This window comes from Stegodyphus dumicola, chromosome 4 (genome assembly GCF_044657685.1).
Source record: "Stegodyphus dumicola isolate Sdum_Otavi_A_Nest chromosome 4, ASM4465768v1".
In the NCBI taxonomy this organism is placed as follows: domain Eukaryota; kingdom Metazoa; phylum Arthropoda; class Arachnida; order Araneae; family Eresidae; genus Stegodyphus; species Stegodyphus dumicola.
In genome coordinates, this window is record NC_140771.1 from 176,725,564 (window position 1) to 176,739,664 (window position 14,101).

The 14,101-nt window shown below is 32.8% G+C and overlaps 1 protein-coding gene across 2 annotated transcripts in view; it reads left to right on the plus strand.

The window, feature by feature from the left end:
* Positions 1–14,101, plus strand: part of LOC118200527 (transcription factor GATA-4-like) — a 229,421-nt gene that overhangs the window by 125,745 nt on the left and 89,575 nt on the right. For both annotated transcript variants that reach the window (XM_085815805.1, XM_085815806.1), the window contains one exon: positions 3,608–5,494. In XM_085815805.1, coding sequence (XP_085671931.1) covers positions 5,198–5,494 — 297 coding nt within the window. In that variant the 5' untranslated portion in view covers positions 3,608–5,197. The remainder of the gene's footprint in view (positions 1–3,607; positions 5,495–14,101) is intronic.

Here is a 14,101-nt window from a genome sequence, read left to right on the forward strand (position 1 = left end):
CTTCCTGATTCGCATATTAATAAGGTAAAGTTAATCGGGTATCACAAGGGAAGTTTAGTGCTTTTTCTATGTTTGACGTAGATCGTAATCCGCAAGAAGTATGTATTTATTGAAATTTATAAGAAAAGAAATGAGCATAAAACAGAGGATTAATTGAATAAATTGTTCAGAATTATCTTAAATGTACAAGATGGGCGATGAAAGCTTTAAATTTTCAACATATTTCGTACTGAAGCGAACAAGATAGAATAAGAAATTTCTATTAGATTTTGAAGTAATGCAAGTTTCTTGAGCAAAGCGTTTATTCTGAGTTTTTTTAAACAATAAGGAAATATAGAAGGTAGGAAGAATAGGAACATAAAAAATAAATTACTGTATTATAAGCTAAAAAGGAAAGGATTTCTGAATTTCTAAATGTAGCAGATGAGTTTGATATTTTTAAACGTAGTGGGAATATATGTGTAAAGTAACTAGTTAAAAGAATTTTAAATAAAATGAACAAACAATTAAAATAGTTTAGTCCTTTTTATAACGCTGATTTTCTTGTTATTGTCGAGACTACTCTCTCTAGTCTGACCTAATCAGAATAAGCCGACGAATTTATGTTCGCAAGGCGTAAGAATGTGTTTGTCGTTGGCAAGAACCTTGAGCACCATATAAGGTATTTCTCCTACTTTCTTGGCATGCCTTCGTAGTGTAATGGTCGGCACGCTCGACGCGAATTCGAGAGGCTCCCGGTTCGAGTACCGACGAGGGCATTGCTCATTTTTCATCTCTCTTGTTTCGAAATTAACTAATGTCTCTACAACCACACAGGTGACATTTCGACTTTGATCAGATCCGAACCCGGGCCCTTCGGTACGGCAGTCAGTGTCACTAACCACTTTCCCGTCTGGACATCGTGCTGATTTTAACAGATTGAACGAAAAGAAGTATGAAAAATGTACAGTTGTAGCAACTGAATAAGTTACAAAGAATAAATCTGAAAGGCACAGAAGATGCCCTATCAGGGCTTCTTAAACTTTTTTCAGTCGTGGCCCCTTTTTATCACAGAGACTTTTATCGCGACCCTTGGACCCCATAACATTTACGAAAATTTTGTGGAACCCCATGAAGCATTGCGCAAATCCGACACACGCGTGAGTGAAACCAATTTTTTCACTTGTACTGTAATGCACTATTGCAGTTTTAGGTCATTAACTTTAATTTCTAATTTTAAGACATAAAACATTGTGAAAATTTTAAATAAGTAACAGACGAAACGTTTTCGTTTTTTCTTTGTCCGTATTGTCTTATCTTTATCTATTTTCAGATACTTTGTGTAAAAATATTTGGTAATTGTAAAATTATTATAATAAGTTAAAGAAATATCAAAACTATTAAAATTTTTGGCGACCGTCTGCTGCAGGTTCTCCATGTGAGTCGCGACCCACAGTTTAAGAAACTCTGCACTAGATGACAGTTTTAAAATAAAAGTAATAAAAAAATTTATCTATGTAACCCGTTTATCAGATATAATAATAATTAATAGGCTTGTTTTGAGGAAATGCGATAAACAGTCTGAATGGGAAAAAGCGTATTTGTTATGTTGGCAAGGCGTAAGAATGTGTTTGTCGTTGGCAAGAACCTTGAGCACCATATAAGGTATTTCTCCTACTTTCTTGGCATGCCTTCGTAGTGTAATGGTCGGCACGCTCGACGCGAATTCGAGAGGCTCCCGGTTCGAGTACCGACGAGGGCATTGCTCATTTTTCATCTCTCTTGTTTCGAAATTAACTAATGTCTCTACAACCACACAGGTGACATTTCGACTTTGATCAGATCCGAACCCGGGCCCTTCGGTACGGCAGTCAGTGTCACTAACCACTTTCCCGTCTGGACATCGTGCTGATTTTAACAGATTGAACGAAAAGAAGTATGAAAAATGTACAGTTGTAGCAACTGAATAAGTTACAAAGAATAAATCTGAAAGGCACAGAAGATGCCCTATCAGGGCTTCTTAAACTTTTTTCAGTCGTGACCCCTTTTTATCACAGAGACTTTTATCGCGACCCTTGGACCCCATAACATTTACGAAAATTTTGTGGAACCCCATGAAGCATTGCGCAAATCCGACACACGCGTGAGTGAAACCAATTTTTTCACTTGTACTGTAATGCACTATTGCAGTTTTAGGTCATTAACTTTAATTTCTAATTTTAAGACATAAAACATTGTGAAAATTTTAAATAAGTAACAGACGAAACGTTTTCGTTTTTTCTTTGTCCGTATTGTCTTATCTTTATCTATTTTCAGATACTTTGTGTAAAAATATTTGGTAATTGTAAAATTATTATAATAAGTTAAAGAAATATCAAAACTATTAAAATTTTTGGCGACCGTCTGCTGCAGGTTCTCCATGTGAGTCGCGACCCACAGTTTAAGAAACTCTGCACTAGATGACAGTTTTAAAATAAAAGTAATAAAAAAATTTATCTATGTAACCCGTTTATCAGATATAATAATAATTAACAGGCTTGTTTTGAGGAAATGCGATAAACAGTCTGAATGGGAAAAAGCGTATTTGTTAATAAAAACTTATGCCGTAAAATCATATGACTGAGGGAGTTTGAATGATGCATGAATACTCTTAACGTTTGCTAAGCTTAATTAAGCGTTTGCTAAGCTTAATTAATTTTATCTGTTAGTCACAACTAACAGATAAAATTAAAAATCACCTATGTTTAATTAATCGTTTTTTCACAGTGTATATGAAATCTTTAATTTGTGTATTCCGGAAGGCATATTTCTTTTCCCTAACTATGAATTTTTAATGTATGTTTTTCAGAAACAAGTTGAATTGTCTAACAAATGCCAGTTTAGGCAGATTAAGACTAAAAACGATAAAATACATACAAAAGATTTTTTATAAACATTAAAATTCTTCCTCAGTTGTTTTACATGGATAAATGTTGCTAAAGGACAATATTATTCCACTTTTATCAAGTTATAGCCTCGTAATATGAAATAGTACTAAATGTAATAAGTATTTCATAAAAAAGTTTTGTTTAATTTACAGTATTTTACATATTTTATGCCAGATCAGTTTACCCATTTACGTACTACTCGTCTTCCCATGCATTATTTGGTGCAACGGAAAGAAAGCATCAAAAAGAAAGTCATGTAATGGATTTGGCGTTTCGTCCACTCATTTAAGATGAACGAGATGACACTGTGAATGACAAAATAAAGTATTACTTAGAAATATAAATGTCGGTACAGAACATATTTACTTTCTCACATAAATAACACTCAATAAAACATATGCTGCAATTTAGCTGAGGGAAAAAGTTTAAAATTTGAATACATGCATGGAGGACAGAAATTGAATACGATAGCTTAACGCTCGGTCGAGCACTCTTATGAGCAAATAGCTGTATATATCTTGTCCAAAAAAGAAAAAAAGAGAGAGAGATTTTTATATAATAAAGGGCAATTGAGACCAAGATACGCATCTAGAAATTCGTTGTAAAAATTGAGAAATCACGATAAAAACTTATCCGTTTTTCTTGTCTCATTTGTATTCGTTTTCCGGATTTTTAGAAGAATTTTTTTTTTAATTTTTCAGGTTCTCAAATTTCATGGAAGGCGTCTGCGAGATGATAGAAAGGCCATGAGCTCGCAGATGGCGAGAAGAGGATTCTGGTAGCTCTGAAGACGAAGTTGGTCTTTAAGTGGCAGAAACGGCAGCGGTTCCTTTTGCAGCTCACGCGTGACGAGGACACGTGACGGGAATACTTACTTTCGCCATTACGGACTCCTGAGAAGCTGCCAATAGAGTCATAGATCATTCACGCAGTAGTGCATGACCAAACGCGTATTTGAATGCAGAGGACTATGTCCAATTTCAATGGTTACAGGATTTCATCTTAGTAACACTAGATGCATGGTTAATTCCTTTTGATGAGCCGAGCAAGAGCACTACCATCTCCCGTGGTACTTCTTATCGACAGAACAATACGGGAGATTTACCGCCATTGAAAATAAATCTTGTCCCATTTCTGATGATCTATGCGAAAAAGCTTGACTGTGCCTTACCAAATGACGACGCATATCAACATTTTATCTGGTGCCTGATTAAATGTTGTAAAGTGATAAAAACCTAGTTGTGCTATTTATCATCTTATTCCTGTCAAAGCGTTGAAAGGATTGCGAAACATTATACTATTTCATCTAAATTATCATACTTCTGATATCGATGCCAGTTTCTGAGAAATGTTCATTGAGATTTGATTATGTATCATTAGGATTTGCATATAAGAAAGTCTACAGCATATTTTCATCGAAATCATTTCCCAGAAAATTTACTAGTAATAATTTTTTCACTGTTTTTGAGAGCATTTGAACAAGAAATACTGATTCATGCTGACTTAAAGTTATAGAAAAGAATTCATGATTTTTTTCCTTATATTTCACTCCGATATTGTTTTGAATTTCCCGATATATTCCTTCATATCTTTTACTGAATATTGATATTTTACCCGTTTTACAATCTGGGAAAATTTTTCTGGAAAAGATGAAGATGTGAAAATTTTTTTGATGTAAAAAATTAAAATTTCTCCACAGAATTTTGTTAAAAATGTGACATTTTTTAGTAATACAGTTTAAATGCAATATTATAATATATTAATCCTAAGAACTGAAAATGTCTAAAAATGCAGTTCAATAATATGAGTTTTTCAAGTCGTATTGCCTAGTTTTTGATTGCTCTTAGAGTTATAATTTTGCTAAGAATTTAGAAATAAGAAAAAAAAAAAAAAAAAAAAAAAAAAAAACATGTAATAATTTGTAAAAATATTTTGAAGCAGAATTTTGAAGCGAACTTTTCTTGAATCAAGAGTACTTAAATGACATCATAAATTTCAGATATTGAGAATTCCACATTAAAATATATTGATTATATTTACTGCTTTTAAGAGCACTAGGATTAAGCATTCTTTGTGACTTATTTCCTTTGATTGAACATCAGTTATTAGTCAGTTCTTTGATTTACTCTTATGAACAGTCAGTCTCAAAACTATTTCTTGAACAACATTGCTTCTGAAATAAACCTTTTTCAACAAATTCAAGTGCAATCTTGAACTTTCTTGAACTTAACTGAACTTGCTTGACTTGTCCTCAAAACTTTCAACAAGGAAGCTGCCATACACACCCGTGAATGACGCTAGGTATTGATTATCCCAGGACAGAGCGGGCCCCAGGAACAACGATGTTCCAAAACATGTCATCAATCCATATGCCCGCCTATCAAGATGGATACTTACACCCTGGTTCTATGTTCATCCCTACCTCCCGCCCCATGATGGCCCTCCACCAAAGCGGCGTTCAGCTTCCAGGGACGACAAATCCCAATGCTTGGAGTTCTGCAGGGGATTCTGGTAGTAGATCTTCTGGGGCCCCAATATCCGATTCTTACCATCATGCACAAATATCTGCAGTTCGATATGGATTTCAGGTGAGTAAATGAATTCTCTATTTGATACTAACCAAACGATGTACTGTATTTGTTACCAGCAATATATGAAACGCCGGCATTCTATAGAATACATTTTATATCATGCCTGGTATTTATTTTATATCATATTAAAAATATTTTTTATATCATGCCTGGTAATTATAGATAAAATATGAAATATGAGTGTTATTTAGACATTATATACAATATTTAGGCATTCTACAGGATGCCAAATGATATTTAGGCTAAGAATGAAAAAACATCATGATAAGACTATTATTTGGAAGACACGAATTTCTCAAAAATATAAGCATTATTTTTAAAAAATAATAGAAATGTGCCATTAAAAAACTTTTATTCAAAATACTTAAAGAAAAATGAAAGGCGTGTAAAACAAAATTTATGTCTTATAACGAAAACAATGAATGAAAATGTATAAAATGTATAGAATTAGGCAAAAATATATTAAATGTAGGGATTATATATGAATGTATTAAATATTTGGATTCTATATGAATGTATTGAATGTATGGATATTCGAAACTACTCGGAGATATATTTTATACTTTGCCGATTTGTCATTTAGCATTCTGCAGAATGCCTAGGAAGGAAAATACACTGCCGACCAGGCACTGCCTTTTTGACATTCTGTAAAATGTCTAGGTATTTCATAGAATGCCAGGTTTAACTCATTGCCGGTAACATACATATTATTGAATGTACTGCTGCATTAGTAAAAGCATTGCAGTCTAATTTCAGGTTAAAGAATAAAATTAAGAATCAGCGTGATGTCCTTTATCAATCAAACGTAGTCAAACAGTTAATTTTTGTTAATTAAATTATGGCATTTCTGATTGTCTTTATAGACGCACTTTGACATAAATAAAATTCGTATTTATATACATCTATAAAATTTTGGGATTAAATTAGCAACAAAAGAAAAAAGTTGTAACGTGAATAGTTCTTCTTTCTCCTCCGAAAAAAAGGTAAACTTTGTGACCGTTTAATATTTTACAGGTATTCCTTTTAATATTCAAACATTATACAGACTTCCGGATTTTTTCGTAGAATCCAGTAACTGAAATGCTTTTCATTCTGTTATTAAACAATCTCGAATTTTTAACATGTTGCAAAAATTGTGTCTAATTTAAGATTTCGGTTTAGAAAACAAGAAAATTCTTCAAGATCCTCAATGGGCTAGTCGTGAGATGATTAATAAAAGTTCATGACTGAGTTTGAAAATACAATCTCATGGTGCTGCAAAAAGTACATACTATTTTGAAAATAAAAGAAATACAGTTTGCATTTATTTTAATACAGAAGTGACAATGAGATTTTATACAAAAAGGTATTCCAGATTCAGCTATTATCTGTCTAAGAGAGTTCACTTCTTAGCATCATAAATGAAAAACGACTGAAACAGAATTCGGTGTGCATTTATGCTTCCATGTCCGCATGTTCTGTTCTTAATATTTTTTTTTTTTTCTGTCTCAGACGTTTACTAGCGGGAAAGAGACCTCAAGCATTACTTCTTTCCCATTTCTCAAAAAGTTGAGTATCTGTTCAGCTTTATTAAGATGATTTCACTTCATTAATATGAGCTGTCTTTTGCCTATTACATAGACGTCTATTGCGCAGTTATTGTCTGTCTTTGGGATTTATTAGATTATAATAAAACACAACAGGACTATCTGAGTAAGGGGAAGTATGCCTTCATGGAGAAATTTTTAAGGGCAACTGCATCATATTCATGTCATCATATCATAAGGAATGATAAAGTATATATTCATATCATGATCTCATAAGGGAACTAAGAAAATGTCCATGCAGCAAGAGCGTTCGTCAGAATTTCTACCTAGATCGCCAGATTTTGATTTTATGTCGGCCCTCGGGTTTTTAGTGATTAGTCGTCATGAGACAGCCTTCCACACCAGTAGCCGAGTGGTTACGGCTGCTGAATGCTAGTAGTTCGAGGCGAGTTCAAACTCGGGGGAATATATTGTCTGCATGGAGGTTTCGTGGTTTTCCCCAGTGTAACATGAATACAAACCGGTTTCCTTTAAAAATTTCTCCACGAAGGTAAATTTAACTTTCGCTAAATAACCTTCTTGAACTTTGCTTAGCCACATTCAGATAATATAAACTAACTTTTGGGTATTCAAGAAAAGTTAAAAAATCTAGAAGCAGTAAAATAATCAACATGCTTTGCAGGATTAATATTTAAATTATCATATATAATATCTGAAGCAAATGTAGGGATTTTTAACGTGATCCAGGTCACATAACGGACATGTTGATGAGTCAACCAGACCCCTACCACTTAGATGTTCACAAATAGTTACGGCCAATTATGTTGGACGAAATTTTGCCACACCCACAACTTAACGTAGATTATGAAAAACTTGTGTACTCAGCTAAGCTTTTCCCTAGCTAAGCAAATTTTCACTCGCATACACTTTCATTTCTATTTAAATGATCGACTAGTATGTAAAATTTTGTCTTCTGCTGTAATTAATTTCATTTTGATATTACCGCTGTGTGCATTTTTATAGCTGTCAATATGCCATCCATACGCTTGATAAAATCAAGAGACTGCAAAAATTTTGTAATGAACATCAATGTGTAGAAAATAAAAGGTGCAGTAAATAACGCTTTCCGAAATGTAATAGAACATTAACAAATAAAATCTTACAGCCAGATAAATGTTCTAATTACAGATTTGTCTTTTAAATAAAGCTTTATGAATAAAAATAAATCTTTAAGTGTTTTACCGTTACATTTATTTGTAAAATATCTTTCATTTTACCTAGGACTTAAAACTAATGCTGTCGTCGGTCCTGAGCAATTCTTTAACCTGGATCTGGTTGTAATTGCAACATAAAAAAAGACGCGCAGTTTGCAAAACTGTACAAATGAGAAAAGCACTCAAAAGTTCTTTTAAAATATCAGTACACTTTTAGTTACGTTCCTTAAACGCGAGGTATGTGAAGTCGATCTCCGATTCTCTAAAGCGTGTCAGAGGTACCTGACGATACGCTAGTAGAAATAGGACGTTTCAGGTTCTTTAGGATGTCTACTTTAATTACCCAGAATGAGACTTTTACGACCCTTCTCATCCCCCCCCCACACACACAGAAAAATGCCGAGAGGCAAGATTCAGTAATCTTGGCGGGTAGGGAATCCACCTTCCTTGTCCCGAGCATTGCTCAGATATGATCCTGTCAAGATCGGGCAAGAATCGAAATTAAAAACTGACCTTTTTTCTTGAAGAAATAAAATTTATAGAAGGTTGAAATATCCATATTTCAATCCCCTGTCTACTTTTTCTAAAAAAGAAATTTTTTTTTTTTGGATCCCTTCTTTACTTTTTATGGAATTTTAATACAACAAATTTTAGGAAATATTCCACATAAAGACTGTTCGGAGAAGATAATCTTTTATTTTCTTATATATTAACCCTGCACTTCGACTTCCAACTGCAAAAGTAAAATTGTTGCATTTCTCCTTGCTTGCTGTCATTGTATAAATGGTCAGCACGTTCCTCCTACAACTGAAAGACTCGTGTTTCAAATTGCTAAGAAGTTACAGCTGATTTTTCATATTTCTACACGTAAAATCCTAACATTAAGTCACTGGTACCGGAACCGAATTGTAGTAGACGAAAACTGGTAACCATCTGGATTTGTTCGACAGTGTCTCGTGCCTCTTCCCAATAGCCTTTTAAGAGTAAGAAAATAGCCAAATTTCGTATGAATGTTTTCATGGTGTAACAAGCCAGAATGTCCAATAAGCAATTTGAAGATACGCGATTCAAGTCCCGGTGACAGGATTTTCTATGTCTTCTGTGCCTAAAATCTAATGAATTTTAAGGAGTTATTTATAAAATAAGATAGAGAAATTTATGAAGCAATCTGCACACTGCTGATGGAGGGCTCTGTATGTACTGAATATTTTGTATGGTGCCCGTAAAACTCAGAAAAATGATCATTATACTTTAATAAATACAAGAAATTTCATATTTTTAAGTTTCAATTTTGGTTACAGCCGAAAACATCGCGGCAAAAACATCGCGGACGAAAACGTCGCGGAGAAAACAACGCAAGGCGAAAACGTCGTGCTACAAAACATCGTGGGAGAAAACATCGCAAAGAGAAAACATCGCAGTTCTAAAACATCGTGGTACAAAACATCGTCGTCGAAAATAAAGCGGTTCAAAAACTTCGCAGTTTAAAAACATCGCCGTCGAAAATATCGTGGTAAAAAATAAAGTATCTACAAATCATCGCATGACGATAACATCGCAGACATGCTTTTTTCAGGCTTTAATAACTGTAAATGGATATTCCCATAATGATTGTGAGCGCAAGTAATGTAAGGAAGGATAATTTTTACTTTCACATTTTTTTATTAACTAATAAATTTTTGCTAAAAAAATAAGAAGGAAACTTAAGCATAGAAAATTAAATGCAACTTAATAGATTATACTTTTTATGAAAAATTACCTGTAAAAACTTTATAAAAAATGATTTATTAATGGTCTTTGTTAGTTAACTATGTCGGTTTAAAATTCTATTAAGTGCTATAAGTTGCATTCATTTTCTATGCTTAAGTTTCCTTCTTATTTTCTCAGCAAAAATTTAATATTTAATAAAAATATGAAAATAAAAATTATCCTTCTTTACATCTTGCGCTCACAAATCATTATGGGAATATCCATTTACAGTTATTAAAGCCTGAAAAAAGCATGTCTGCAATGTTATCGTCATGCGATGATTTGTAGATACTTTATTTTTTACCACGATATTTTCGACGACGATGCTTTTAAACTGCGAAGTTTTTGAACCGCTTTATTTTCGACGACGATGTTTTGTACCACGATATTTTAGAACTGCGATGTTTTCTCTTTGCGATGTTTTCTCCCAGGATGTTTTGTAGCACGACGTTTTCGCCTTGCGTTGTTTTCTCCGCGACGTTTTCGTCCGCGATGTTTTTGCCTCGATGTTATCGGCGGACACCTTCAATTTTATAGAGATATTAGAGAAAGAATTTACCGATTTAGTTACTTTTCGTTGATTATATCCAGGTTTGATAAGGTTTATGAAGAAAAACAAAACAGAACCTGCTTAGTTTGTGATTAACCATATAGAATAAAAGATAAATCGTTATTGATTTTGCAGTCCATGAAACCGTTAACTACTAAAGCATCACAATAATTTTATATGTAGTTTTATATGAAATGAGGTAAAAAAATTACTAAAGAATAACTAAGGATCAAACTATTGTTGCAAAAAGTATGCATAACGCAGACAAAAAGAGGGAATTAATTTTCCATTAAAACATAAAATGTGCAAAATTTAAACGTACTAAATGTACTAAAACCATTTTAACACACCCTTTCTCTTTATATCTAGTGTTAACCATTGCTTGATCGTCAATGTTCTCAACTAGGAACACGCGTAAAAATTTATTTAAAATAATTGGTGTTTATATTTCGGACAGTAACTGACTTGTTTAAATATTTAGTTCATGAAAAAATTTACATACTATGTATATTGTAAGCAGTTTTTTTTTTTTACTTTTATATTTCGTTTGAATTTCTTAACAAAGATGCGACAAACATTAAAAACAACATCATGCACTGTAAATAGTTATTTGGTAATTACTAAATGGCTTTCTGAAGATTATATTTATGGTTAGTTTCAGTACGTTCTTTAGTGAAAAAATAGGTGTTATGAGGTATTTCTCCTGCTTTCCTAGCGTGCCTTCAAAGTGTGGTGGTTCTGCACGCTGGGCCGGTATTCCAGAGGTCTGTGGTTCGATTCCCGGCGAAGGCGTTTGCTAATTTTTCATCCTGCCTACTTCCAGAAATATCTACTGTCTCTACAGTGTGAGTTTTCCAAAATAGGAACACGCCAATAAATTGTATATTTGTATTTTTTCCTTATTATGTAGTACAGTTTTTGATAATATTGTATTTATATAGTAAATAAATTTAAAAAATTGAAATTAATAAATGTAATAAAATGCAAGTATAAATAAAAACAAAACTAGCCATCTGATGAGTGTAGATCCTAGTCGAATTCATCAAAAATATTCACAATTAAAAATTTCAAACAAGTAAGAAATATTTAAAAATTTTAAATATATAAATTATAAAAATTTATAAAACGAAAACAAATAATTCTCTACCAGTTATGTAACATCTATATTTGAAACACCTTTCAATAAATACAATAAAGTCTTAAACATTCACGAAAACTATCACTTGTATGTATTATAAATTAAATATTTTTTAATTTATAGTATATACAAGTGATAGTTTAAATGTAAAATATGTTTTAATTTACATCAATTATCTACACTATTAATAACGACAAAAATATCTTAATATTTCTAGAATAGCAACATTCTTATGTATCTTAAAATGTAAACTTAAGTAATCTTAGAATCTCCTATCTAATGTTAGATTCTGCTATTTTAAAGGACGTGTGAACAATAAATTAAAAGTCTTATGTCTAGTGCAATTGGCTGCTTACAGATGTATAAATCCTTTTAATTCTGGTCAGTCTGTTTTCAAGACATGATGGTATCTACTGATTTCATTTTGCCAGAACAGGATTTGTCTGCGAAGTCAGAATAGTATATCTTTCTCGAGGTATATAATAAAATAAGTCAAATGTTAGTTGCCTACCGAATTAGTTTTTATAATTTTAGTTTATCGTTTGCTTTAAATTAATAATATACGATTTACAAGACATGTTCAATAACATTTTAATTTGAACAACATTTAACTGTCCTTTGAACTGCTGAAACCTAGAATTATTATTATCATTTTTTAATTTTTATTTAGCAGAATTCCCATATTTCATCGACTGAAAAGAGAACATTAACATAATCCAAAAATTTTCATTATCTTTCTGCGTTGCCAATACCTTTCCTTAGTTCTACAATGCAAGAAATATAGCCAACTTCTAACTAACGATGAACAGTGTCAATGTTCGCATTATCAATATTAACACTGACGGCTCACTACATCATTGTTAAGTCGCATCACCTCAGTTATCTGAGATTAGGATACTAGGAGGGCTGTGATGCAAGAATGATGAGATAACCTGTCGCGTAGACTTACATTTGCATGCAATCTTCCCTGCTTATCTAAGTTCTACTGGTTAATTTGCTTCCTTCTGAATCAAAATGCAAAAAACCAGGATAGTGCTTAGAATTTGAATACCTCATTACACGTTTTATGCAGATATTTTATTAAATAAAATCACTTGCTTGCATTTAACATCAGTTTACTACTTTTGCAGTTATATATTTTTGCGAAAATTGTTTCTTATACATTTGAAAAGTTAAAATGATAAAGTAAAACTTTCGCCACCTTAACAAATCATGCTTGTATTGAAAGCGTTTTCATTTGATTACACTGCGATTGTGTGTATAATGTGACCTATCTTGCACTCATATGTGAAACGCTTAAAACACAAAATTTTAGTGTCATTACTAACAGATGTGCCCAAAATAGATTAATGTGCAAATATCTTTTATTAGTTGTGGGAAAATTTAAAACTCTGGATATTTATTTGGTTGTAATTTTCTGGGAACTTCAAAGTATCACATGCTCTTATATATTTGGCTGCGGATGTTTATTTGGTTTTGGCATTTAGAGAAGCTAAGGCTAACTAACATCTCTATTGCCTACTTAAATATGCTTTCCTACTGCATCTCATTTAAAGAATTTCTTTTTCTGTCTCTGGGATATTGCTCACTTTCATGTTAACATCTAACCTTAATGATAATTGCAACTGCTTCTAAGTAGATGATTCTAACGGTCTTGCGATTTTGCGATTAAGCATGTAGTATGTTCCATCTAAACCAGCATCCACAAAGTTTATGATCAAGCCGTGAGTTCAGTAAAGTACTCTCGCAGGAAGGTAATTCAATAAGGTATTCACTTCTTGCATTCGTGGTAGAAGGTGTAAGATACAAAGTGAGCTATTACATAATTACTAACATGTATCAAGAGAAGATTAATGTCCAGTTATCCCTTTTGTTAGTTGCTGGAAAACTTATGCATGTTTATTTACTTTTACTCTTTCGGTTATGAAAGGTACACAGGCAAACTATCTAGAAAATTCATCTAGATAGGCCATCTTATAATACCTCACTTACATGTTCTCATATTACATAAGGAAAATAAGATTATGTGGAGTTACAAGATTAAGGAGCTCTTAAAAATCTAGAGCGTAGATTAAGGTCTTGAGAGCCTAAGTGGTAACCAATCTTTGCGATCTAATTCAGTTTTTTATGCATACATTATAATGGTCGTATATTAAGAATAGGCTAAACAGATACAGGTGGACGGACACTAGAATTTCACTATAAGTTGTACAGATATAGTCCCACCGCACTAACTAGGACGCTTCGTCTCAGTTTTGAGGAAGAACACCCCGGGAGGCGGTTCGAGGATCTGCCAACTTCTTCCCCTACCACAAACTACTTGAGAGGACTTTCTGCCTTCTGTGTATTTTGAGTGCTTCTTTGTCGTACAGACGCTAACAACGCTTACAAAGTGCACAGTAGCTTACAAACATACATACCTTAATC